The 26,900-nt window shown below is 48.8% G+C and overlaps 1 protein-coding gene across 1 annotated transcript in view; it reads left to right on the forward strand.

Moving 5' to 3' along the window:
• Nucleotides 1–26,900, forward strand: part of LHX4 (LIM homeobox 4) — a 46,197-nt gene that overhangs the window by 2,461 nt on the left and 16,836 nt on the right. The window contains exon 2 of the mRNA NM_001192785.3: nt 15,658–15,829. Within this exon, the coding sequence (NP_001179714.1) occupies nt 15,658–15,829 (172 nt within the window). The remainder of the gene's footprint in view (nt 1–15,657; nt 15,830–26,900) is intronic.

Genomic DNA, 26,900 nt, shown 5'->3' on the forward strand with positions numbered 1-26,900 from the left:
CCGGGTCCCTCCAACCCACCAACTGGAAGGCTTACCCATCCCCCCACCACAGCCACCTTCTGCTTCTTCACCCTGAGCCACCACAGATAGAGCACAGGTCTAGAGATCCCCCCACCTCAGTGCCTCTGGTGCCCTGGCCTCTAGGGGTATTGTAGGGGTTGGAATCCAGTTTGGTTCTGCTTTGAGGGGATGGTTTAGGCGCATTCCCTTCAGGAAAAATTACCAAGTTATGTAATTATTTCTCTCTCTTGGCGGTCCTCTTCCTTACACCCTATCCGCTCGCTCCCATACCCCCCAACCTCCCCCCCCCCCACACACACATACTCCTTGCTCCTGGGTGGCCTGGTCTATGGCGCTCCCTGTCCCCTGCTTCACCGCTTGGAGGTTGCAGAGCAGGTCCCGGCCTTGCTCCCACAGCCCCTGGGTCACCCAATAAGGATGTGCCGGGCTCAGGCTTTCTTGGCTTTCTTCATCCCTTTGAGGGGCATAGGCCTGGGCAAGAAGCTTGGAAGAATCTGGAAGGAGAAGGCTGGGAGCAATCCAAGAGCAACTTAGGGTAGAGAAATACCCCCACCCCCCAAAGCTTGTACTGGTTGCCTGGGCAGCGCCCTCTCCCGCCTCAGGTCAGTGTTTTCTAAGGAACTCAAACCCTGGCTCCTTGCTCTGGGTGTCGGGAATGCTCTCCTGTGCAGGAGGCAACACCCTCAGGGTCACATCCAGCACCGGGCGAGTTCGTTGTTTTGTGGGTGCGGGCGGACAGGTTCAGAAAAGGACCTTGTCCTAAGTTGATGGGTCCCAGCTATTTGGCCCACGATTTAGGGTAGCTGGTTTCTGTTGTTCCTGGCACAGCCTGTCTTTGTCTGGGTGGTCCTCGCTGCGTCCCTCAGGGCTGCCAAGGTCGGAGTCCCCACAGCGCCTGACCCTGTGCAGCGCTGGGTGCAGTGACTTCTCAGCCAACTCCGAACCTCTCTTCTCCCCGAATCCAGCGGTTCCAGTCCTGCTGGTCCCTCTTGCTGGCCAAGACATTTAGGAACAACGAGGGACATGGCGGGCCTGGGGGGGTGGGGGCACGTTTTATCATCCCCTTGCCTTCGGTTTTGGCCCATCTCACAAGTAGTCTCCCGGGGCACCAAGGAAAGGAAAACGGACATCCGAGAATGTTGGCTGGAGAGCGGCCCGATCCCGCGGGAAGAAAGACTGATTAGCCCGGTCCAGACTGGGAGTGGTGAATGGGAAGCAGGCCCAGGGCGGAGGTCACCCATCTCTTACTTGTGTCCTAAGAAAATCTATCTTGGAGCTCTCGTGAACCTCGAAGCTCTCCTGAACCCCGAAGCTGTGGGCAAGGGTGTTTGGTTTTGTATTTGATAGGATCTGGGCAAAGGACGGCTCAGGACGCCTCACTAGCCTTCTTCCCTTCCGGGTGCTCCTGCGTGGGGTGAATTCTCCCTGCCCTGGTCGGGTCCGACTCCTCGCCCCCAACCTTAAACTCTTGCAGGCTATATCTTAAGGGTGGAGTAAACGCATTTCCCGGCAGGGAGTTCTCTCCAACTCTGGAAAAGCGATTTGCTCTTCTTCCCATTCCTGCCTTTTTCGTGGTTCCAAGGGAGGTAAAAAGGAAAAAGAAAAAAAAATATATATATATATATACACAAAATACAGAGAGATTGATATTTCATCAGATCCGATACAGATATTCAAACAGCAGCCCCCAACACTGCAAACCTCTTTCCCTGCGTCATAAATATATAGTCCAGCGCGGGCCAACTTTTATAGGTCAGACTGGTTGGTCCCGCTGGCAGATTTGGGCCTCGCCGGTTGGGGATCCTGCCCCCACCGTCCGGCCGGAACTGCGCACCAACCAGAGGGAATTTGGAGAAACCCGGGTGAGCGCGGCCGTGCCTCGTTAGGGGCGGCGGGGTGCCGCGGCGCCCGAGGGGCTCGCTTCTCGGGCCTCCTCGGTTCCCATGCCTACATCGGAGAGGGCGGAGGGGAGCCCGCCTGGGAAGCCGCAGTCTCGGGGCGCTCAGGGAGATGAATTAACGATTTAACCCAGACAGAGAGCAGGCAGGTCGGGCAAGTGAGGGTCGAAGGTCTGCACTGAGCAGCCCCAAGTCCGCGTCCGGGGAAGAAGAGAAATCCCGGCTGAGAAGAGGAGGCAGGACCTAACTCGAGTGGTTTCCTCGCTTGGCCGCGATCCATCCTCGCGGAAAAACAGAGCCAGGAGGGGCCAGGCGGGAGCGGCGTCCTTGGGTCTGGGAGCACGACCTGGGTGACCTCGCCGCCACCGGGGCAGAGCGCCTCTGCCCCCAGGGCAGGCGCCGGCCTGGGTGGCCCGGGGGAACCGAAGATGAATTGCTTCCAAAAGCGATTGCCTCGCACCTGCGGGCGGTGCACCGTCCGGAGCGAGCCCGCCGCGTGCCCTGGGTTTTTGAGGGTTCGCCTGGGGGGCAGGTGCGGACAGGGCGGCCCTTCCCGGGGAGCCAGCTTCGCCAGCACCGCGTCCACCCGCTCCAAGTGGAGGTCGCAGCTGCGAAGGGGGCAAAAGAGGGGGCGCATTCGGCACCGCGCGGCGCATTCGGCATTTCTGCGCCTTGGCCCTTTCCCTCCGTCCACCTTCCTCGTCCACCTTCCTCTTCCTAGTTTATTATCCCGTTTAGTCTGGGATTGGCCAAGCCTGGAACCAGTTTCCTACTTGTTTGGAGCCGGGCAGACTTTTCTCGCCAGGAACGCGGACGGAGCGCGGGAACTATAAACCCTCTTCTTCCGCATACCCATTTCGCACCAAGAATTTGGGAAAACCTTGTTCACCCCCCTCCCCCCCGCCACGCGGGCGGCACAAGTCTTTCCGTGAATTTTTAACCCTTAGAAAGCGATTCTCACATTTTGGGAGCAGTTCCTCCAGCACAGAACCTGGAGGCAGCCGGCGGGTCCCTGCGCCGCGCGCCCCTTTCCCGCGTCGCGCGCCCCCTTCCCGCGTTCCCCTCTGGGCTCCTGGCCCTGATCCCCGCGCTTAGCGGACCTGGAAGAGCGCTCGAAACGTGGCAGGCTCAAGAGAGACGAGGTCTGTACCTGGACAGCTGTTGTTGTAAATTAAATTCGACCTGGGCAGGGACTTAGTAACACTGTGCGCCCAGGAAAGAAATGGAGCGGGCTGTACCCAGTGTCCTACAGAGGAAGGCGCGGCTGGGACTCAGCGCAGGCTTCATTCACCCTTTGGGGCTCAGAGGTTGGTTTCATCAAGGATGGGATTTTTTTTTTTTTTTTTTTTTTAAGGCAGGGTGAATGTCTTTTAAAGGAATCTGAAGGATGAAACTAGTCAAGAAGAATTACTAGCAAAGCCCGGGCGAGATGAAACCAGGAGCGGCAGGAAGTTAAATGAAGGAATACCAAAGAGAGGTGTACCTCCCTCCCGACTCGCCAAAAACAAAGCGGGGTTAAGGCAAGAATGTAGGCTGAACGCCCCGGGATTAGAGTAGAGTCTTCAAGTAGAGTCGAGTCTTCAAGACTTCTAGGAGGGGCAACCTACGCGACCAAATACCAGGGTCGATTTTACAAAATCGAGTCCTCCTGGAGGTGAGGTGGGGTAGGGTGGGGTCGAGGGGTCGAAGCAGGAGGGAAACCGGCGTAGGAGTGGCTTTCCATTGAGTAGACAGAGCACAGCCCACAGGGGCGTCTTGGATTTTGAACAGTGACCTGATGACCCCGCTGACCAGGTGTAGACAGCCTCAAGTCCTAAATATTTCCATTGTCCTAACACTTCCCTTTTGCCACGGATTTTAGAGTCCTTTCACTCTGTGCTCCAGTCAATTAGTGATTACTTTAGCACCGCATTAGCAGACAGAACCCAGAGAGACTCAGGTGCTGGGAGGGCTGCAGTGGAGGAAAGGGAGGGAGACAGCCACACCTGCAGTCATCCAGGGATGGGAAATTAGTTAACAGGCACTCACCTTTCTTTCTATCACATTGTTAAGAGGTCTCCTTTGAGCCTCTTGATTTAGTCTGTACCGGTGGGTATCTTGTGAGTTTCTCAGGGAAACTAGTCTTCTCCTAATTAAGGAGTTGTGGAGCGGGGAGGTGGGTGGAGTTGGATGGAGGGATCTTGTGCCATTTCTTTCAATCAGGGAAATAGATCAGGATTGGGGCTGAGAAGCTTTGGAATGCAGAGAGACTTGGAAACAGTTTAGTTGCTGAGCAGCCGGTGGAAAGGAGTAATCTTATCCACTTTGGGAAACCCAAGGCTGGAGACAGACTGAAACAGCCGTTTGCTATGGCGCACCAGATACCTTACTGTATAGATGGCTGAGTTTGGAGATGGATGGTGTGTGCAGGGGGTTCGTTTTGTAATGGTTTTCTGCCTTTCCTCCCCTTCTGGAACGAGTGTTAACAATGCCCATAACACAGATGTGAGCCAACAGGGTCTACTGCTTTTAGGAAAATGTCATCATGGCTTGAATGTCTGTCTTCCTTGTCTGTCTCTCTTTCCTTTCTCCCTTCCTTCCTCCTTTTGTGAGATCCTTGCGGGAGGAGCATGGGTTTGCACAGGATTTCTGACCAGCGGGATCTCATCAAGGGTTGAGTGCCTAGCAGGCTGTGGGGAGGTAGATCCATCCATCTCTCACGCAGTTTCCAGGAGGCTTGGGGTGGGGGAGGAGAGCAATTTCTGGATCTGGAACAGAAACGATCCCAGAGCGGGGCTACTGTTGTTTGTGATAGGAAGAAAAACTCACATGCCCCCTGTGAGGTCTTTACCTTTTTAAGGTCTCAATTTTATAGGAACCTCCATCAAAATGGAGCACAAATGAGCCATTTTGAGGCGCTGCAGCTGAGGGTAGGAAGAGAGGTTTAACTGGCAAAATTGAAATGGATTCTTCCTTGGAAAATGTACTTTGGGTTCGTGGCGGGCTGGAAAAATAGTCTCAGGAGGCAACTAGTAACTCCTATTGTTTTTTGGCAGATTTCTTTTCTCTGATCCCCACTCCCCTTCCCTCTGCCAATCTAGGTCTAGTCACAGATGTTTTACTGTGGTATCTCACCCCCAAATGCCTTTAAAGTATAATTGGCTTTAATTATAATGTTAGGGGGTTAAGGGATTGGTTCTGGGAACAGCTTAATAGAGACAAAACTTGCAGCCAAATTAATTGAAAGTTTCTTCTTATGAAGGAGCAGTTGCCAAACATATGGAATATTGCCACAGAATGAGACATCAGAAAAATGCATTGTGGAGATTCAGCAATGATTAAATGTGAAGAATGGAATAGAAATAGATGTCTGTGGCAGTTCCATAGACTGTCATGGATTCGTTTAATGTGATTTTTCAGTTTTATTTGCAATTATTGAGAATAGTCAATACTCAACAGAAGATTACTAATTCTGTGTCAATGTATAACCTAGGAGATAATTCTACACCTGCAAAATATATGTCTACATTTCTTATTTTATTTACTATGGGATGCCTTCTTTTAAAGGGTTGTCCAGATTCAGCCTTAAATGGTAACATCAAAATTGTCTCAAGGCTACTTTTGAATTTGATCTTTCATCGAAGAGGTTACTATTTTTGAGCTAAGCAGAAGAACAAAAGAGATTTTCAAAGGGACCTCAAACCACCAAATGAAACAAATAGGATCTGTGGTGGGAAGGATTCTAGGGAAGAACAGGGGGAGAAGACGACGTAAGGTGTGATAATTTCTGATTCTCTGACTCTTTTCTAGTTGTTAGTCATTTGTCAAGACAAACTAGAAATTAGATAAGATGTGTGTAGATTGCTGTATTTTTGAAGTACATCAGCAAACAGGATTATATTAGAGAATATAATTTACCTTAAATGTGATGCCAGGTTTTGTTTTGTTTTTTACTTATCTCAATATTTTTGTGGCTGGCCCAGATCCTTATAGACAATGCTGTCATCACATAATAACACAATGTTCAATAAACTTTTTATTCTTAAATTTTTAAAGAACTAATATTGGAATTTTGTGCTTCTACTGTGCTGTTTAAGATTATTCTTACTAGGTTATTAAGAGAAAGTTTATGAGAAACATTTTTGAAAATTATGTTTGGTCTCTTGAAGATGCTTTGGTTTAGAATAAGGGAACATATAAATAAGGATGCTCTAAGTTCAGTTCAGTCGCTCAGTCATGTCTGGCAAAGCATTTCAGTATTCTTACTGAGAATCATGAACTCCTTGTTGCCATAGAATAAGGGAACATATAAATATGCTCTAAACTGTTCAATAAAAGTGAATTGTCTTTAATAGGGAAATAATAAAGAGCCAGGAGGGGGTAGAAAACAGACACATCTAGTTCTGATTTGTCATATAAACTGCATCCTGTGTCTCAGTTCTCTGTTCCTTTGGTCACAGTTATCAGGTGATTTGAAAGGGGAGTTATGACCAGAAAACAAGGTTTTATTGTCAGTAGGGATGGCAGCGACTTTGAAAAGTTTTATTTAAGAAATAGGTATTGAATAACAGAACTTTCAATTAGTTTAACTGTACCTCTGTTATAATTCTGAGACTTGGATATTCCAGAACTTAGGTTTGCATTTAGGCAGGTCTGGTGCCATACTTGCTATGTCCTGTGGCCTTCTGTTAGCAACACTTGAGAATTAATCATTCCCAGATGAAACGAATAAGCCCCCACTGAGAATATTTCCCCAGCCTGCCTTTTCAAAACCTCCTTCTTTCTTTCTTAAAGAACTTTAGGTAACAGAGCGACATTGTCTGCCATTAAGTGCTGTTTTCTCCCTCTTCTATGTTGGGAAGGAATCGAGAATTCCAAGAAAAACATTTGCATAATATTTCAATTATATATGTGTTTCCTTAAAGCCCCATTTGGCTTTTCTCCTTTCAGTTTGAAGTCAGTTTAAAAAAAAAAAAAGGCAAATAAAATTAAGTATTTTGGGAAACATACAGTAGCCAAATGTTATTTAACACAGAGTTCAAAACGAAAACTACTTACCAGCAAAAGAATTTGAGGTGAAACCCACCAGACAGAGGTGCTTTGGTGAGCATTGTTGGCAGCCTTGGTCTTCAATCAGTCTCAGAATCTATCACAGAGAAAAAGAAGATTCTAGCCCTGGTTTGCTCCCCAGTTGTGTACCCTTAGGGAAGCCCTTTTAAATGTAGAGGTTCACTTTTCTCAAGATCTCAAGGAAGAGTAAATGAGCTTACAGATTTGCAAGTTCTTGACAAAATTCATAGTGTGGGCAAACTTAAAGACCACAATCATGATCACGGTTCCTGTTTTGGGGATGGAGTTGCCCTAAGTGGGCTGGAGGGCTCCTGGGTTTCCCGAGAGGATGGCCAAGACAGTAGGGAGCACTGAAGGGGTCTCCAAACAGGAAAGAAACCCTGGAAGCAGGTCCCAGGGACCAGCTCCCTATCCAGAAAGAAGCAAGGAAAACCTTTTCCTGGGCATAAGGCTGTCAAGTCAAATGGTTTGTGAAACAAAAAGAATTTTATTGTCCAAAAAGCAGTGATAAAGCAGTGTCTTGCAGGATTCCAAAGTGGCCCATGAAAGTCCAAATTTTACAAAATATTAATCTGTTCTGAGACTGTAATTAAATGAACATTATTCCAACCAGTACAAAATACCTGTCTTTAAAATATTAAAGTATTCACCAGCATTATGGGTCCAATGGAAATATCTGAAATTCTAAATCATTTTCCCAGAAAGATAAACTTTCTCAAATACACTTTAGAAATCCTTGTCAAGTGCGTTGGTTCTAGTTTTAGTCTCCTTAGTGAGAAAAAAATTGTTTTTCCTCACCTTGTTGATCTTCTGTGACCAAAGAGATGGAAAGCACAATTTTTCAAAGAATTAAAATCGATTAAACAAACACAAACAGTCTCTGAAATGTTTCAAGGTGGCCCCAGGTTCCTTGAGAGCAGTTTCTTGGAAATGAAGAAACGTGAGTGGGGAATAAAAATACACAGTACTTATTATACATACCAGAGGGGTGTGGGCAATTTGATCTGCTGCAGACCGTATTAGACCTTTGATCTCTTCCACTTCCCACCTTTCTGAAACTTCTCAAATGGAGGAATTTGGGGATTTAAAACAGAATCCATTGTCTGTGGGCCACTCTGAAAAATAAGCCCCATGTGCACTTCAGGTGATTTGAGGGCTGAGCATCACGTTGTGGCTTTTATGAAAGCTTATAAGCTTCCTTGATGAAGAAGTAGGTTCCAGCTATAGGCAAAGGGTTTTTAGTTATATCTTACCAAACAAGAAATAGTCACTTCACCATTGGGCATTTAGATGTCTCCAAGGAAAATAGGAGAAGCCTCAAATGTTAATTTGAACTCAATCCACTCTTACCTGGATACATTACAGCAGAAGGTCAGGCAGTTTGTGGTCCCAACTACCCCACTCTCAGCACTCACATGTGAAGAGGGGGACCAAGGTCTGGCAAATTTGCCCTCATTCTGTGGAGGAAAAAATCTGACAGATTTCTTTATTCCAAAAAGACTGAATCTTGTAATGTTGCATTATCTGCTGTTCATACTCTGGGATTATGTTGATTAGAAAGGGTTGTACATTTTCCAGATGCTTTAGAACAAGGGGGGTGAAGGAGAGTTTTGAGTGTTTTGGTGGTGAGGGTAGGGAAAATTATATTGGGAAATAATGAAGCATGAAATAATTTTGATACGCTTTAAATGTATAAATCCATCTTGTTGGTGACCGGCTATGAGAAGGGAGAAGGAAGCTGACCACTGAGCTTGGACAAAGGTATTATGGAAGTAAGTGTTTTATACTCATTAACTGACGCAGTCACGTAGCAACCCTGAGAAAATGATGTTATTATCTCCATTTTACAGATAAGAAAGTTGAGGCTTCAAGAGATTCTACCATGTGTGTGATTGTCCATGTGTGTGATTGTCCAAAATCACACACGTGGTAGAATCAGCATCTCATTATCGTAAATAATTTGGAAGACCTAAAGATTTGAAGATCTGAACTCTAACCAGAACTGAAAATTTTCAAATTCCCTAAGTAGTTTTCCAAAAAGGTCTTTGAGCAAAATTTTCTACCTCTCCCTAGCTTTCCATTTCACTCACTATCCATTCACCCTACCTCTCCAGGGTTGGACAGCTCCCTCATCCAGAGATGGTTTCCTTTCTGTAGATACAGCTTGACTTCAGAAGAATTGGCATTTTCCCAGAGTCACCACGCCTTAGCTGTTGTATCCAGATATGCGTGTGCATGTGTTTGTGTGTCTTTAGGAGTGTGCGTTAGAATCTGTGGCATGTGTGTGTGTACCTATGAATAAATGTATGTGTATATGCTAAATGTTTGAGTATACGTGAATGTGTGTGTGTGTGTCAGTGAATGTGGTATGTGTGGGTGCCTTTGTCTATGTATGAGTGTGTATGCTTAGTGAACATTAGTGATTGTGTGTTTCTCTGTGTGTCTGAGTATATATGGGAGTGTGTCTGTGTTAAGTATGTCTTTGTATATACTGCAAGTGTGACTATGTGGGTACATCTGACTATGTGTATGTGTCTGAGTGTGTGTAAGGGCATCTGCTTGGGTAGTTGTGTACATGCAACTGTTCTCCCTGCAGACCTAGGTCTGTGCCTTGGGTTGTGTCTCTCTGCTGGACTCTGGTGGACGGCCCCATGATGGGAGGGTGTTGTCCCACGTGGTCCAGCATGTCCACAGATTCCTTGGCTGCTCCAGGAGTGTTGCTGTCTTTTCATGCCTGGGTTTACCCTCTACAGAGCCCCAGCAGAGAGTATCACCACAGAACACTTTCCTGCAGATAAGATAAAAATTTTCATTTTAAATGAAATGACTCCTCAGATCAGGAACTGAGTTTATAGATCAGATTCTGTCTTAGTGACTGCAGAAGTCTGCTTAAACTCCAGTTTTCAAGGTAAAATCTTGCCGTATCAAATACTGCATGGATAAGTCAAGTTTACTAGGGACTTGGAAATCCTCTCACACCTTGGAAATTTTGGTTATGACTTTATTTCTTGTAGGAGACCTATATAAGCTCTGTCCTGTTCAGACTCTTCAAATTATGGGGAAAAAAATAGTTTATTGTAGGTTAAAAAAAGATTTGTGTTGTTGCTCTTTGAAATTTTCTGATAAACATTTCACATGCATCTGAATAATTGCCTGGAGCTCTGTCTCCTGAAGTGTGGGGTCTGAGGTCACAGGTCCTCACCCCCATCACAGGTGGGGATGAATCTGAACTTGAATAAATGAATCAACAAGCTGGCACCTTGCAGCTGGGGGGAGGGGATCAGCCGGACAGGGGTTCCCACTCCCAGCCCTGCTTGGGCATTAGGTGTCTGTCCCCTAAAACACCTGCGTGCTCTGTCCGAAGGAGGGAGAGCTGTCCCTCAGACAATTCTGTCTGCACAATTGTTAGGGAGCACCAGAGGCTGTTGGCTTATCAACTCCTCGTCACTGACACAGAGCAGCTTAGAGACTATTCCTCCACCTCCATCTCCCCTCCGTATGTGACACGTGACCCAGTAGAGCTAGCTGGGTGAGGTGATGTCTGACCTTCTAGCTCTGGGGTTGGGTGAGCCCACCCCATGACAGGCTTAGTTCAAATCCTGGTTGCCCCGTTGGGGGACCTCTGACATTTTGCTTGACCTCTCCCAGACTCAGTTTCCTCATCTGTAAACTGGGGATAATAATATTCCTACACCAAGTTGTGTGGATTGAGGAAACCTATGCGCAGGGCCTGGCATAGTTTATAACAGGTTCTTGTTGCCTGGTTTTACCTTTATTATTGATATACAGTGGATCTCTTAAAACCATTTCTGCATTATTTTTGTTTTTTTTAAATGCTCTGTCTCTCAAAATCTGCAGTGGAATACAGTGGGAAAGGTTTTGTTTTCTTTTAACTTAAAAAGCACCCTTAGTATATCCTTTACCTTTTTGCCAAGCTTGAGGACGCCAGCTGGGTTCCAAGGCCTCAACCCCAAGTTTGGGAAGCCCAGCCTGATCCCTCCGGAAGCACTCCCTGCAGGCTGGAGGTCGAGAGAAATGGCTCATCTGCCTGCTTTTAGTGTTGTTCCTAGACATGCTGTTGTCTCGGCTTCCAACCCTCTAAACCCCCCACCCCTGCCCGCCCTTCCTGCATACATTAGCCTTAATGTATTCTCCCTTGAATACTCATCATATTAAGGCTCCCGGTAGATACCTTGCTTGAAATAAATTTTATGGGCACGCATCCTCGCCCTCATCTCCATGCATTTGTGGCCTGGAGGAGAAATATAGCTGTATCTTTCCTTGGAGGCCAAACAACAATTAGGTGGGAATGGGCAGCCCTCTGGCCTGGGCGCAAGGCAGGGTGTGGGGAGGGAGCGGGCTTGCTCTCCGTTCCCCTATCGGTCTTTCCCAGCTTAATTTGCCTCTGCTGGCCTGCAACCTGGCTCCTGGGACAAAGACGTCCCTAGTTGGTTTTTTCCGGGCTGATGATCCACGAAGACCCACAGGTCGGACCAGGCACCCCGCGGCTCAGTGGGGCATGGGTTCCTTTGGCTCTGCACCGCACCTCCAGGCTCACCTCTTCGCTGAGCCGGAGGGCTTCTCCCCTAGGGCTTCCTTCCCATCCTTTGCATAAAGATGCCTGAGCAGACTTCCTTCACAGCTCTTTCCGTAAAACTCAGTAGCTGCCACCAGAGCGCCTGCAAGGGAGATCCACACCCTTTTCCTCTTAATGGCTCCATTTACCTGCCTATCCCCATCCCTTTCCCAGGCTGGACTTGTCACACCAAGGGAGCTCCAGGTTACCCGCCCCTTACTTACTATAGCTTCGTCTCTTCTTTCCCAACCTCCCAACTGGTAAGGCCCCTGCCCTCAGAACCCTCCCTGGCAGCTCCAGGGATGTGGCCCTTGGTGGTTCCTGAAGAGTCAAGCGTGTGGTTGAACAGGAACCTGCCTGGAGGTGCCTGATGAGTCCCCAAGCCATGGCACAGCTGCTGTGTGCTGTGGGTCCACTCTGAACCTCCGCATGAGGGTCTTGACATCTATGCGGGACTTCTTGGTGGGAGTTCAATGAGATCAAGCTCAGAAACTTGGGCCCCTAACTTTCCTTACTCAGCCCAGTGGCACCACTGCAAATACCCGGTTACTGCAGTTATCTTACCTCCTAATGATAGAGACCTTTACTGAACACCTACTAAATACCAAGTCCTTGTCCTGTATACTGAGTCCTGTTTGGCCTCCAGCCAAAGTGTTGTGAAGATGAATTGATTAATATATCTTCACAACACTTCTACCAGATTCAATTGTCATCATCACTCCATTTTACAGGCGAGGAAACTGAGGCAGAGGCAGAGTATTGGGTTGGCCATAAAAGTTCGTTTGGGTTTTTCTGTAAGATGGTTTGGAAAAATCCAAATGAACTTTCTGACCAACCCAATGATTTGTTAAAGCTTAGAAAGCAGAATCAAAATTGGGCAGACTGGCTCCAGAATCCACGGTCTTAACCTGTGTCCTATCTTGCCGCTCTTATTCAATGGAAATTCCTGTAGCTGTCCTGTGCTTAGCCCTTTGCTGGGACTCCTTGGTAAATACTTACTGGTCGAACAGTTTCTTTGTCAAGGAGGAGAGCTTTTGAGATAAAAAGAAAATCCCATCTGAACTGGGACCGGTAGTGAGTGTCCAAGCCTACATGTACCAGGGAGTTTTCATTTTGGTCTGAGAATCCGGTCAAAGGGCAAGGCATCTAGTGAGTCTGACCTTCAGGCAATGGTGGTGCCTGCTGAGGCCATGAAGGGAACAGACTGTGTTGGGGTTCAGTTGGGTTTAAGATCAGCACTGTGTGTACAGGGCTAACAATGATGGTTAGTGAATGTCTCCATAGCCTGTCTGTGTTTTAGATATAAATGACTTAATACTTGAGAAAGCTTTCTCTTTACATAGGTTTGCTGCTGCTGCTGCTAAGTCGCTTCAGTTGTGTCCGACTCTGTGCAACCCCATAGTCGGCAGCCCACCAGGCTCCGCCGTCCCTGGGACTCTCCAGGCAAGAACACTGGAGTGGGTTGCCATTTCCTTCTCCAATGTGTGAAAGTTAAATGTGAAAGTGAAGTCCCTCAGTCTTGTCTGACTCTTAGTGACCCCATGGACTGCAGCCTACCAGGCTCCTCCGTCCATGGGATTTTCCAGGCAAGAGTACTGGAGTGGGGTGCCATTGCCTGCTCTGTTACATAGGTTTGAATGTGTTCAGTTTTTCCCCTTAATGCTTTGAGGCTAATGCTCTTATGTGAACACTTTAAAATCACAAGTCTTGATAGCCTGTCTATGTTTTAGATATGAATGACATAATACTTGCGAAAGCTTTCTCTTCACGTAGGTTAGATGTGTTCAGTTTTTCCCCTTAATGCTTTGAGGCTAATACTCTTATGTGAACACTTTAAAATCACAAGAGATTTAGTTTTACTACTTTTGTTGACATTTTGGGATGTGCAGGAAAAACTAGTGAAGAACTGTCTCCAGGTGAGCTTCTTAGGAATTTTTTCTTTTTGTAAATTTAAACATATATATTAAAAATTTTTACATTGTTGTGTTGGTTTCTGCCATACAACCATGCAAACCAGCCATAAATATACATACATACCCTCCTTAACCTCCCTCCCTGTGATACATATATACTATGGAATATTACTCAGCCATAAAAAAGAATGCATTTGAGTCCATTGAGGACTAGTGAGGTGGATGAACCTAGAGCCTGTTACAGAGAGTGAAGTAAGTCAGAGAAAAACAAATATCATGTATTAATGCATATATATGGACTCTAGAAAAATGGTTTTGATGAGCCTATTAGGAAGCAGATACAGAGAAAGAACTTGTGGACACACTGGGGGAAGGAGAGGGTGGGACGAATGGAGAAAGTAACATCAACATATATACTGTATCAGGTGGAAGATGGGCAATTGGTGAGAAGTTGCTGTATCGCTCAGGAGCCCAGCCTGGCATTCTGTGATGACTTAGAGAGGATTTGCTCAGTAATTTATTTGGTGATAAATATCTTTGGAGGTACTCTTGTGTGCCTGACACTGTGCTAGGCATGGAGGAGACACAACTGAGAAAGAAATGCTGCTCCTGCTCTTAAGGATTCCGCCTTTTAATGGGAAAGATAGTGTGTAAAAAGACAAGTAGCAAAAAATGCTATAATAGAGGTAAGAAACCCCAGGGTTTGCCAGCCTTGTGACCTGCTGTGTTATGAGACTACCATGGGAGGCCAAATGCTTGCCCATTTATGTTTTTGTTCTTAACATTTGTTACAGTCCTTTTTTTGAGGAAAAGGACAAGGGAAAATGGCTAGAGATGTTTACACTATTTGTTCATCCAACTGTGAAAGCCTGACCATTTTATACATTTTGAAACTAATTCAGTGACTCAAAAATACTATCAATCCCCTGAGCAATCCCTTGGTAGAGATGGGATGGCAGAGAAATAGACCTTGGCTAGGAAGTCACCCAACCCAGGAACAGGATGGGGCAGTGGTTAGGATTCAGTTGCAGACAACAGAGTCCGTTTTCACTATTTAAATGGAAAGTGGTCAATTACCAGGTATGTATTAGATGACTTTCAGGTTAGTGGAGCCAGCCCTGGAGCAAGCTTCTGGGAATAACTCCCAGTCCCCAGAATGGTGTTGCTTCTGCCATGATTGATTAGGACATTAAAACCAGAGAATCCTGTGGCCTCTGCCATGCTCCACATGAGCATAATGGGGGCCTGCCTCTTGGCTGTGCCTCCATTCTACTCAATTCTGAATTCTGGTCTCTCCTTAGTGCATCTGATTGGCAGACTCTAAATCACATTTGGAACCTGAGCTGCAAGGGAGTCTGGAAAAGCAGAGTCTAGTTTTCCTGTCTGAGGTACTACACGAAGTCATATTCACTGGGGATATTAATTGATGGTATCTTTTGTAGTTCATTAAAATACTGAGATTCTTTCTCCTCTTGGACCTTTAGGCATGGACCTTGGTCACTACCCCTCTCCCCTACATATCATTTTCTGTTTAGGCCAGATGGCCTCTCAGTCCATGCCTAGGCAGGGCTCACTTTAGAGGTTTTAGCACAGATTCTACCCAGTAGTGAAAGTGTCATGGGCTTCCCTGGTGGCTCAGATGGTAGAGGATCTGCCTGCAATGCAGGAGACCTGGGTTCAATTCCTGGGTTGGGAAGATCCCCTGGAAGAGGGCATGCAACTCACTCCAGTAGTCTTGCCTGGAGAATTCCATGGACAGAGGAACCTGATGGGCTGCAGTCTATGGGGTCTCAAAGAGTCAGACATGACTGAGTGACTAAGCACAGCACAGTGAAAATGTCATAGAAATAAAAGTGAATGTAATTGGGTCTTCCTGGCCACTGGCTGCTGAACTGCAGCTGGCATAAGTGGAGTTAGCTGATGCTGCTAGCCTTGTGGTGCTCTCAGAAACAGGCCCTTTGGGCCAAAGCCACCCAAAGCCAGGCCAGCAAAACATGGATTGGATTTCAATCCCAACCTACTCCTTTGGCCAGGCGTCTTTGCACAGTGTACAACCTGCACAACTGTATGTGGCAGCTGTGGGAGTTTGGTTTATGTTCTTTCCCAGATCAGGCAGAATGAGAAGGCATCCACACAGCACCTGGTCCAGTTAGCAGTGCTCTGCTGAAGGCTCACACGGCTCTCTCACCTCTCTCCACAGAGATCCCCCAGTGTGCTGGCTGCAACCAACATATCCTGGACAAGTTTATCCTCAAGGTCCTAGACAGACACTGGCACAGCTCCTGTCTCAAGTGTGCAGACTGCCAGATGCAGCTGGCTGACCGGTGCTTTTCCAGGGCTGGCAGCGTCTACTGCAAGGAAGACTTCTTCAAGTAAGTCAGAACTGGGTGGTGGGGTGCAACTTGCTCTCCCTGCCCTAATCTAAGCCTCCCCCATGCAGTGAGGGGGAAGTTTGCCGTAAGACAGGGTGGGGAGGGCAGGGGTCCATCCTGTGTGGGACGGGTGAACCCTGATGCTAAGAGCCTGTTCCTCATTGAGGTCCGGCTTCTGATCACTGGCCCCATCATTCCTTGATGCCCAGAGTCTCAGCCTCACGTGAGCTCTGCAAGGGGCAGGTATGAGGAGCCGGCAGGAGGCAGGAGCCAGACTTCTCCAGGGTGACTGACAGAGGATCCTTGCAAATTCTAAAAGGAGTTCTTCTTTCTGTCTTTGTGAGTTGGTGCCTCAGGGCACTTCAGTTCAGCTTAGTTGTGTCCAACTTTTTGCGACCCTATGGACTGCAGCATGCCAGGCTTTCTTGTCCATCACCAACTCCCGGAGCTTACTCAAACTCATGTCCATTGAGTCGGTGATGCCATCCAGCCATCTCATTCTCTGTCGTCCCCTTCTCCTCCCACCCCCAATCCCTCCCAGCATCAGAGTCTTTTCCAATGAGTCATCTCTTCGCATGAGGTGGCCAAAGTACTGGAGTTTCAGCTTTAGCATCATTCCCTCCAAAGAAATCCCAGGGCTGATCTCCTTCAGAATGGACTGGTTGGATCTCCTTGCAGTCCAAGGGATTTTTAAGAGTCTTCTCCAACACCACAGTTCAAAAGCATCAATTCTTTGGCACTCAGCTTTCTTCACAGTCCAACTCTCACATCCATACATGACCACTGGAAAAACCATAGCCTTGACTAAACGGACCTTTGTTGGCAAAGTAATGTCTCTGCTTTTGAATATGCTATCTAGGTTGGTCATAACTTTCCTTCCAAGGAGTAAGCGTCTTTTAATTTCATGGCTGCAGTCACCATCTGCAGTGATTTTGGAGCCCCAGAAAATTAAGTCTGACACTGTTTCCACTGTTTCCCCATCTATTTCCCATGAAGCGATGGGACCAGATGCCATGATCTTCGTTTTCTGAATGTTGAGCTTTAAGCCAACTTTTTCACTCTCTTCTTTCACTTTCATCAAGAGGCTTTTTAGTTCCTCTTCACTTTCTGCCATAAGGGTGGTGTCATCTGCATATCTGAGGTTATTGATATTTCTCCCAGTAATCTTGATTGCAGCTTGTGCTTCTTCCAGCCCAGCATTTCTCATGATGTACTCTGCATATAAGTTAAATAAGCTGGGTGACAATATACAGCCTTGACGTACTCCTTTTCCTATTCAGGGCACTTGGTTGTATCATTCCTGTGACTTTCAGAGTGGTCCTTTGAAATTTAGCTCTAGAGGCATCTCCATGGCTGCTTCAAGGATCTCAGAGAAGAGTTGCTCCTGGTAGGGGTTGAGCCAGGCTCACACTGTGTCATCGATTTCAGTGGAAATATGATGAAGAGACAGTTTTGTGTGATGGTTTAGAGCTCAGACCCTGCCTGGGTTTGAACTTCCTTATTAGCTGTGTGCTCTTGAGCAAGTTATTTAACTTCTCCATGCTCAGTTTGCTCATCTGTAAAATGGGGCTGATGATAATAGGGTTGTTGTTAGTTTTGAATGAGTCAACATGTGTAAGTTCCTTAGGACAGTGCCTGATACATGAGAACTAGCTCTTAAGACTGTCCTTGGTTTTTCATTCTGGGATTGGGTTCATCAGAAAGAAAAATCCTGTTGGAACTTCAGAGTGAGGGATCTCCTAAAATTTATTTTCCATGGCATTTGGTCTGGCACTTCTCTTCCAGAATTTATTACCTAGGCCTCAAATGAAATGGACAGGCTGGTAGGACAGGAGGCGAGGAGTGTCTGTCAGTGACACAGAGCCCATTGCAGTGGCCCTTGGGGTGTGTGGAGTGTGGTGGGGCTGCAGGGTGGCTCACCAACACCGGGAAACACCGGGCAAAAATGAGCAAGCCCCGGAGAGATGGTGCGCCTCCTTCAGGGGATGTGTATTCTGGAGACAGGGAGAAGAAATGGGGAGAAGCACCGTTCCTGGGTATGGAACTCGATTTCTCCCAAATCCTTCCCAAGGTTTAACCGCAGGGAATGAGTGATTTGAATTTCTGAGGATTCTCCAATTTTGTCAGTCCAGTAGAAGTTGGAAAGCACTTTAAAGATGATGTTGATAACCACGGGGGCTGCCTCCACGGCTTGTGCTCAGAAGGCAGGACTCGTCACTATCACACTTCGGTCAAATAAGCTCTGCTCTCTCCTTGAAAGTGTGTGTGTGTGTGTGTGTGTGCACACCCATAGATGTGCACACATCTAAGCTCACGCTCCCTGAGGGTGGGGCAGTGGCTAGCACAGGCACGCCCAGCAAGTCCTTATGGCTCCCAGTTGAGAGGTGGGCCTCTGGTTCTTTTCTGTGGACTGCACCCCCCTTTCTCCCCATCTTCCTCTTACTTTGCCCACCCCTGATGCTCACCTTGTTGCCTGTATTCTGCCATGTAAGCAGTTCCATCCCCTCCACTCACATCCTTTCTCCACAACAAGAATTTGCCTCAACCCTCTTTGCTCACAGATGCCCTGGTCAGATACCATGGCAGCTCTTTGGGCCCCAGATAGGGCAGTTGTCATCCTCTGTGTTGGGGGTGGGGAAGAGGGCAGGAGGAAGCAGGTGGGCGGGTCTGGCCTTGGGGCTTTGCTGAGCAGTCCATGCTTCCAGGGCCAGCGCCTCATCCTACCGTTTGTCCCTGGACCTTCAGAAATCCTCAGTGAACTCCAGGGTGAGCAAGAGGCCACATTGCCTTCTTGCCCATCTGGGGACAGGGGAGGTGCTGAGGGATCCCTTGGTCAGAACTCTGGCTGGGTGCAGGCCTGTCAGGATCAAAGACGTAGAGCTCCATAATCAGAGAAGCCCTTTTGAGCCCTGGCATTGCCCTGGGGCCCAATCTGATGTTTGGACCTTGACTGGCTAGCTCCAGGTTTGGGAAAGGGAGATGGCAGCAGCTGGCATGTAGCTTTGGCTTTGGGAGAAGTAGCGATAAGGAAAGAGGATCACTTTAGACCCAGGAGGGGCCAGGGAGTGGGGTACGAAGGGATTAGCACAAGCCTACGAGCCATAAGCCCGAGACCAGCAATAACAATGACAATTACTCACGCAGGCTGTTGCCCCAATCCCTGCCTCCATGACCTTGGAGACTCATCAGTAGGGTTTGTAGTCATCTCCCCCTGGCTGCTGCCCACAACACCTCCCCACCAGACCAGCATCCTCCATCACAGCTCAGGTCCTGGCCCACCATCCCCAGCTCCTTTGGCAGGCCCCCCCGCATACAGAATATTGCAGAAACACTATGCCACCAGAGCCTTCTGCCTGGCACCCAGCCTCCTGTCCAGTCCTAGCTCACGGCTTTCCTTGGGTACCTGATGCCCCCCAGCAGGATGCCTCCTTTCCCAGGCATGCTTAGCATTTCCCCATCTCCACACCCTGGTCCGGGGATGAGGTCCATCCTCTCAAGGTCTCCCTATTCTTCCATGGTGGTGAGTCCAGCTCCTCGGTGGAGGGAGCCTGGTCGAGGCCTGGCCATCTTACGCCTTGTCTCTGCCAATGACTCAGCACAAGCTGCCTTGCTTGGCTGATTCCTCATGCACCTGTTGGCCTGAGGAAAGGCTTATTAGTCATTCATTTTTCTGTCTCCCCCATACACATAGGCTGTTGCTGGGTTTGATGCAACAAAGAGTAGATTACACGGCGAATTCACAGTGTGCTGTGGGGACCAGTTTCTTCTGTACCCAGCTTTGGCATCCTGCAAGTCACAGAGGCCCAGGCTGCCTCCCTTATTTAGCCACAGTTACTCTCCTCTCCTGAGATCATTCTGCTTTTTAAGGTAGCCCACTGTCAGGACTGGAGCCCCTTGTTAAGGGGAGCTGGCCACACATTCAGTGCTGAATCCACAGGTCGTTAATTCTGTGCTGGGGATGCTGTGTGGAGAGAAATGGAAAGTGGAAGTGATTCTCCCCACTGCCCACAGAGGGACGATCAGACACAAAGACCCAGGGAGGACCCTTGGATTTACAGGCAGTCAGGACTCACCCAGCATTTGGGATCATGGCTGTTTGGTACAGGAAGGCACAGGTGCAGCACAGTTTGGTCTAGCAAGTCACAGTCCTTGGTGAGGACGGGGAGGGAGCATTGTCTACAGTTAGAACGGCTTCACCTCCCATCCTCAGGGCTTGGGACCTGCTGCCCACTTGGGGCTCAGACAGCAATCTGGCTGCAGAACTGGCGGTCTGCTCCTCATTGCAGCTCATTAAAGGTCACCAGGCACCTGCTTTCAGCTGACATACATGCAGAGGGACACTGGGAGCAGAGAGAACAGGAGATAGGGCAGGAGGGGAGGGCAGTCCTGGGCACCCCAGTTCCCTCCCGCATCTCACACCAGGCTGCAGGAGTCACCTCTGGCGGCCTCAAGAGAGCCCAGCAGGTGCCATGCACTCGAATCTGCCCAGAAGACCTCAGAATGCTTGCGGCTGTGGCACTTGGAAGATGCCTGGTTGAAGGCATCTTCTCTATGCACCTTGAAGTAAAAGAGAAAAAGAAAAAATAATAAGTACTATTCTTTTATGATATCTACCCCAAAGCCTGACTCAGAGACAGAGGGCAGGATTCATTGACCTTACTGATCATCACTGTGTTTCTAAGTTCCGGGATCAATACTTTAAATCTCTTTGTTTATAACAAGGGGCAGAGCTACTGCTTTGCATAACTCCAGGGGCATCATTTATTTTGTGTGACGTTTTGTGAATCAAGACAGTATTGTGAGGAGCTGGAGGGGTGATTACCCCAGAAGTCGGGGGAGGATGGAGGTGAAAGAGATTGGCTTCCCCTAGCCTCCAGCCTGTGAAACATGGCAGTACTGGTGCCTGGCAGCAGAGGGCGATGTTGGCGTGTGCACAGACAAAGAAGTACTGTTGGAAGGTTGTACTCTGTGGTTGTTGTGCTTTGGCGGGGGTGGGGGGCACTGTTAAACACTGTCTTGCTCAATAACATTGGCTGATTTTTGCTGTTGTTTGTTGTTTTGCCTCTTGCGTCCTTGGCTTCCCTTCTCCAAAGGAAATAAAATTCCGAGGCCAGAGAGGAGAGGCAGTGAGTCGACTAATGCAATGTGCTTCTGAGACTATTACAAAATTGCAAGCTAGGAAGCCAACAACTCCTTGGGTTGTGTTTGCTGAGCAGGTCCTGTCTGGACTTTGCATCCAGGGGTGGAAGGTCCCTGGCTCCTTGCAAAAGGGCTGGAGCCTGGGGATAGCAGGAGTCTGGGACTTGGGCTTCTGGGTCCCCTACTCTTCACTGTCTGGGTCCTGGCAGCTCCCTTACTTTGAAGCACGGTGAAAACAGATTTTCCGCTCCTGGTTCAAGTGCTGGAGGTTCTTAGGCAAGTTCCTTAATGTCTCTCAGCTCCAGTGCCCCAAGACTGGGTACACAGGGGCGTTTCGCAAAAAGGGAGTCATTTTATGAGCAGACTGGTTTGGTGAACCCAAATGGAGCTTGATTGAATTGCTGTTCTGTGTTTAACCAGCTGTTCATCAGCAAACATGTGAACCAGGCCTTCCTAAAAACCTCATCCCCTTATCTGTTAAGAGGTGATGTTCTAACCCACTGAGTTGCTGTGAAATGGGAAGAAGGTGGTGTGTAAACTGTGTCCAGCACTGCTGGGTTCTTCTTGCTAGGTGCTAGAATCTCTGGGTATTGGGTTTCTGGCCCCAGAGGACTAGCTGTCAGAGTTCTGCCCCAGGGCTGGGCCGTGCTGGCTTCTCCTGCACCACCCCCCGCCCCTGCCGCTCCCACTGAGATGATTTTAAAAGCCTAGAACTCCTCACATGGAGGTCAGGGTAGTCTGGCTCACGGCAGTGAGCTGGGCATAAACCATGGCATAGAGATGCTGTGCTGATTTACACAAAAACTTGAGAAGCAAACCAGTGATTATTATAACATGAAAACAGAGAGCTAGAGAATTGAAGGGCAAGATCCACATACATTTTTAAGGTAAGCCACAGCCCTTGAGAACATTCTAGTCTTGTGGGGGAGCTTCAAGCTGTATCCTGGCTGCCAGGTCTCTATGCTCACACCTGCCTACCAGAAGGAGCCGTGGGGAAGAGTTGGAGACATTCGGGGGTGACTGCCACCCCAGGGGGGTCCTGTCTAAAACTTCATGCTCCTTTGGGGGTGTCTCCCTGTGCCTGAGGCCCTCCCCTGCCTGGCACTGTGGGGACCCAGCGAGATGGAGGGCCACTGGACCACTGTCAGTGGGGCGCTGCGTCCCTCCCCCAGCCAGTCAATCTCTAGGCAGCAACGGGCTGTCAGCCAAGGGCAGGTAAGAGGCGTCCTTGGGAGCCCAGGAGCTGCTGATTTATCCCCGCCGTTCAGAACAGCCTGTCTCAGCTCCGGCAAGCTCTGCGTTTGGCCCAGCCGCAGGGTGGTTTCGCTGGCTCCTGTGAGGTCTTCATTAGTGACCTTGAGCCAATCACTCTTGTAACCAGGGCCTCCATCCCTCAGCTGGGCAGATGCCCATGGGACATCGGGCAAGCTGGGGGACATGGGATAAGGCCCGTGCTCTGAGTTGGACATTTGGAGAGGGAGCAAGCATTGGGTTTGAATCCAGGCTCAGTGTGAATTTGGGGCATTAGACCTCTTGGAGCCTCATTCTCATCTTGAAAAAAAGAGATGAAAATGTCTACTTTTCTAAGTTACTCCGGGGATGGAGTGAAATGAGGTACTTAGTATCCATCATTATTGGTGACTACTCTGTTATTTATTTTTATTTTTTGATGTGGACCATTTTTAAAGTCTTTATAAAATTTATTACAATATTGACTCTGTTGTTTATGTTCTGGTTTTTTGGCCATGAAGCATTTTGGATCTTAGCTCCCCGACCAGGGATTCAACCCATACCCGCTGCATTGGAAGGCGGGGTCTTAACCACTGGACCACCAGGGAAGTCCCTGGCTATTCTTATTAAGACCATGACAGCATATCTATGTAGGGAGGAGAGAAAAAGAGAAAAGGAGGGTCCTGGGGGCAGAGGCTAAAAAAGCCTTGAGCTAGACAGGGGTCCCGGGGAGGGAGGTGGGGCCTGACCAGTGCGATGGCGGGTCAGATGACTGGAACAGCTGTCCGCCTCTTGGCGTGGGGGTGGTGTGTACAGATGCCATGGGTTTTCTCCACAGGATGCCATCCCTCCCTGTGCGATCCAGAGCTCTGTGGTGGTGACCGCAGCCCTCAGCCTTCACTTCCCAAAGTGGAGTTCCCAGCTCTGGCCAGAGGGGCCAGCCTGGGCTTGCACGGGTGCCTCTAGCTAGCTGGTACCTTGCTGCCGCAGGAAGAGGACACTTCAGTTCTGCGGTTGGTTGTGGGTCCAGTCTGGGCCCAGGTTCTTGCCGAGCCACCTGTTATTTTTGATGACTACACACCTACTACGACACACACACCATTCTCGAAAAATGTTCTTAAAGAACTCACAAGGGGAGGGTCTCTTTGACGGGTGACTTTCCATAATTTCTGAATAGTTTATAGTCTAATCCCCTCACTAAGCAAATTAAACCTTTTAAGGTAACGATCAGATGGTTCAGATAGTAGCTGTGCGTGTGGACATTTGTAAGGTTCAAACACACTGGTGGGACCAGGCCCACAGTCATTTGCAAAGGCCTGTAATCAAGGCAGAAGCAATTACTTAGCCGAGCAGCTCCCCCTGGGACCCAAGGCCATATATCAGGCAGTGATGAGTCCACAGATTATCTGTCTGCCCGCCCCGGAGCCCTCCTGTTCAGCTGCGCCCGCCCACCCTCCAGGAGCCCAGGCTTGCTGCGGGAAGGCCCCCTGACATCTGTCTACCTGCATACCAGAGACCTTTGTGTCCTGGGGAATCTATTTGGAACCAAATAGTTGCAGATGAGCCTGAGAGTCGGACAGCATCTGGGCTGTGCAAACATAGTCCCCAGACAAAGAGGGATTGGAGTGACATGGGAGTGGGAGATGGGGGCACCCCAGCAGGCATCAGCAAGCCCCATTCTCTTAATCACTGGGACTCCACCCCTCTCGCCTTTACCTTCTGCCCCGCTTCATTCAGGTATTGAGACACAGGGTCCCACCTCCAAGAGGTCCTCTCTTTCCCTTCCCACTGCCTCTGTCTTCTCTCGGGCCCCTGTCATACGCCTCTGCACCACTGGAAGCTTTCCAATCAGCTATCCTACTCATCTTGTTCCCCTCATGCCTTCCTGCTGCAGGCCCATCTTTGGTCACCTTACTACCCTGGCTCCTGAATCTCCTGAACCCAGCACTCAGGGGTTCATCGCCTGGCTCCATCACATTGCTTGCTGATTCTCTGGCCAAGATCACATGAGCGTCCAGTGGGAGCCAGTCTCTGGCTTGTGGCTGTGCCTCCTGGGGTCTGTCAGTGCCCCTGGAAGCCCACCTGAGGAGGAGCTGCGGACTAGCCTTAGACCCCGTGATGGGCATCATGGGTCCTTGCGGCTGGCTGCGGGATGGGGTGAGAGTGGCTTGGGAGGGGGCCCTGTGCCTCTCCCGTCCCAGTGCCTGCTGCACCTCCGTGAGAATGAGTTCTCAGGCCTTGAAGGGCTCAAGAATCAGCAGGCAGTCTGCACCTGCTGCAAGAGGGCCTAGAGCACCCATTACATAGGGTTTCTCAAAGCACAGTCCATGCCACAGCTGGACTTATTAAATGAGGGGCTTATTAAAGTGTGCAATCTGGGGCCAGAGTCAGGAATCAGGGATGACTTTTCTGCTTTTAAGCAAACATCCCAGTTGGCACTTCTACACAGGGTAATTTGGTAACAGCTTAGCTAACACCTTGGCAGAGAAGAATTAGCCTGGGATCAGGAGGGCTGATTAGGTACCCGGAGGAAGGGGGTGGAAAGGAGGGACAATGTTGTTGGGCTAGTTGGACAATGTTGTTATCCCACCTGTGGAAAGGGACTAATAATGCCTATGATAAGGGCTTTTGTGAGTTCAGGTAAGACAGCTCGCTAGAAACTCCCCTGGTGAATACTAATGCTTCATGCATGTTCACAAAAATTTAAGAGAGATGGGCTGGACTCTGGGAGAAGAGGATCAGATCCTACACATCCCATTGCCTCTTGGGAAGCAAATCTCCCCCCAGCAGGGAAAGCAGGGACATCCCAATTGCCTCTTGAGAAGAGGATCAGATCCTACACGTCCCATTGCCTCTTGGGAAGCAAATCTCCCCCCGGCAGGGAAAGCAGGGACATATGATGGGAGAAGGGAGAGTTGGGCTGTAGATTTTTTTTCTGCCACTCACTGGGCTGTGTGATCTTGAGCAAATCTCTGACCCTCTCCGGGCCATTTTCTTCTGTGTTAAATGAGGAGGTTGGACTAGGTGACTGATTCTAAAGCTCTTCCAGTTGCATTCATCTCAAAGTAATATTGAATGCTCATTGAAAAGAAAAATGTTATATTAGAAACTGCAAATAAAAAGCGGAGCCTGAGCGGAGTTCTGCTGGGGCTGGGAGGTTTATGTGTGAACATGCATATGGTGTAACTGTGTCCCCATTCTCCAAGGCTCTAATGTTCTCCAGTGTCAGGCCTTCTCCAAATATGGCACCTTCTGCATCTGGAGAAGGCTGACTGTGCTAGGGCAGGACTCTGTGTGCCGTGACATGGCTGTGGTGGTGATATATGTTGGAAATATTGGTACATACAGTAACAGTAAATATCAGCGACTTACCTGTCAAGCGTGGTGATAGATAAAAGAAATACATGGAGGAAAGTGTCAACTGGGGAAAAAATATATGGCCAGCAGTAAATCACCGCCAAGCAATTAAAGCATAAAATTAAGTTGTGTGATATTTTGTTTTCTTGGGATGGTGCACCGCTCTGTGGCAGCTCCCACACATGGGGGCTGGCGTGGGCCTGGGTTGGACTGCTCCCAACAGCCCAGAGAAAGGAAGAGGATTGGGTTCAAATTCCAGCTCCACTGTCTATTGCTGTGATGTCTCTGGCACATTTCTTACCCTCTCTGAACTTATTTCTTCCCCTACAAATGGGGGAGTGGCGCCTGATGTAATTTGGGGTGGAGCCAATGAGATTTGCTGACAGATCACACCAGGGTGTCCAAGGCAGTGGGCCTGAGCAACTGGAAGAGAGAAATCGCCCTTCTCTGAGATGGGGAAGGAGCAGATGCTGAGGGAAGATTAGGAGTTGAGATGCTGAGGGGGCGGCTGTGGGCTGTACCATCTGGAGTTGGGAGGAGGTCCCAGCTGGAGGTGGAAGTTGAATCCCCAGAGGTGTGGGATGGATAAGAAGAGGTGGAGAGAGGTGGAACAGGGGCTGCCAGAGAAAGGAGCAGAACCCGGAAAGCCAGGTCCTGAGGCCCAGTGAGTGATGTGTTCTAAGGAGGAGGGACAGCCGATGTGGTGCAAGGTAAGGGACAATGAGACCTAACCAATGGACTCAGCAGTGTTGGGGCCACCTGGTTAAGTGAAGTTGGGGTTGATTCATGGGCGACCACCTGACTGGAGTGTTGTATTAGTCAGGGTTTTCCACAGAAATGCAACCAACAGGCTGTGTGTGTGTGTGTGTGTATAAAGAGATTTAATTTAAGGATTGGCTCACAGGATTTTGGAGTCTGGAAGCCCCAAGACCTGTAGTCAGTGGGCCGGAGGACCCAGGAGAGTTGATGGTATATACAAGTCGGTAGGCTTGAGACCCAGGAAGAGCCAGCATTTCAGTTCAAGTCTAAAGGCAGGAAAAGACCAACGTCCCAGCTCCCGCAGTCAAGCGGGAGGAGCTCACTCTTGGGAGGACAGGCCTTTGTGGTCTCTTTGGGCCTTCACCTGATGGGAAGAGGCCCATCACGGTGAGGAAGGCAATCTGCTTTACTCGGTCGACTGATTGAAATGTTAATCTGTCCAAACCACTTCCAGACACACACAGGAAGACATTTGACCAAATATCTGGGAACTTTGTGGCCCAGTGAAGTTGGCACATTGCAACTGGAGGTAGAATGAGAACAGGGGCATTAGAGACTGTGTATAGACCCCATTTTTGAGGGATTT

Source organism: Bos taurus, chromosome 16, assembly GCF_002263795.3.
Source record: "Bos taurus isolate L1 Dominette 01449 registration number 42190680 breed Hereford chromosome 16, ARS-UCD2.0, whole genome shotgun sequence".
Taxonomy (NCBI): domain Eukaryota; kingdom Metazoa; phylum Chordata; class Mammalia; order Artiodactyla; family Bovidae; genus Bos; species Bos taurus.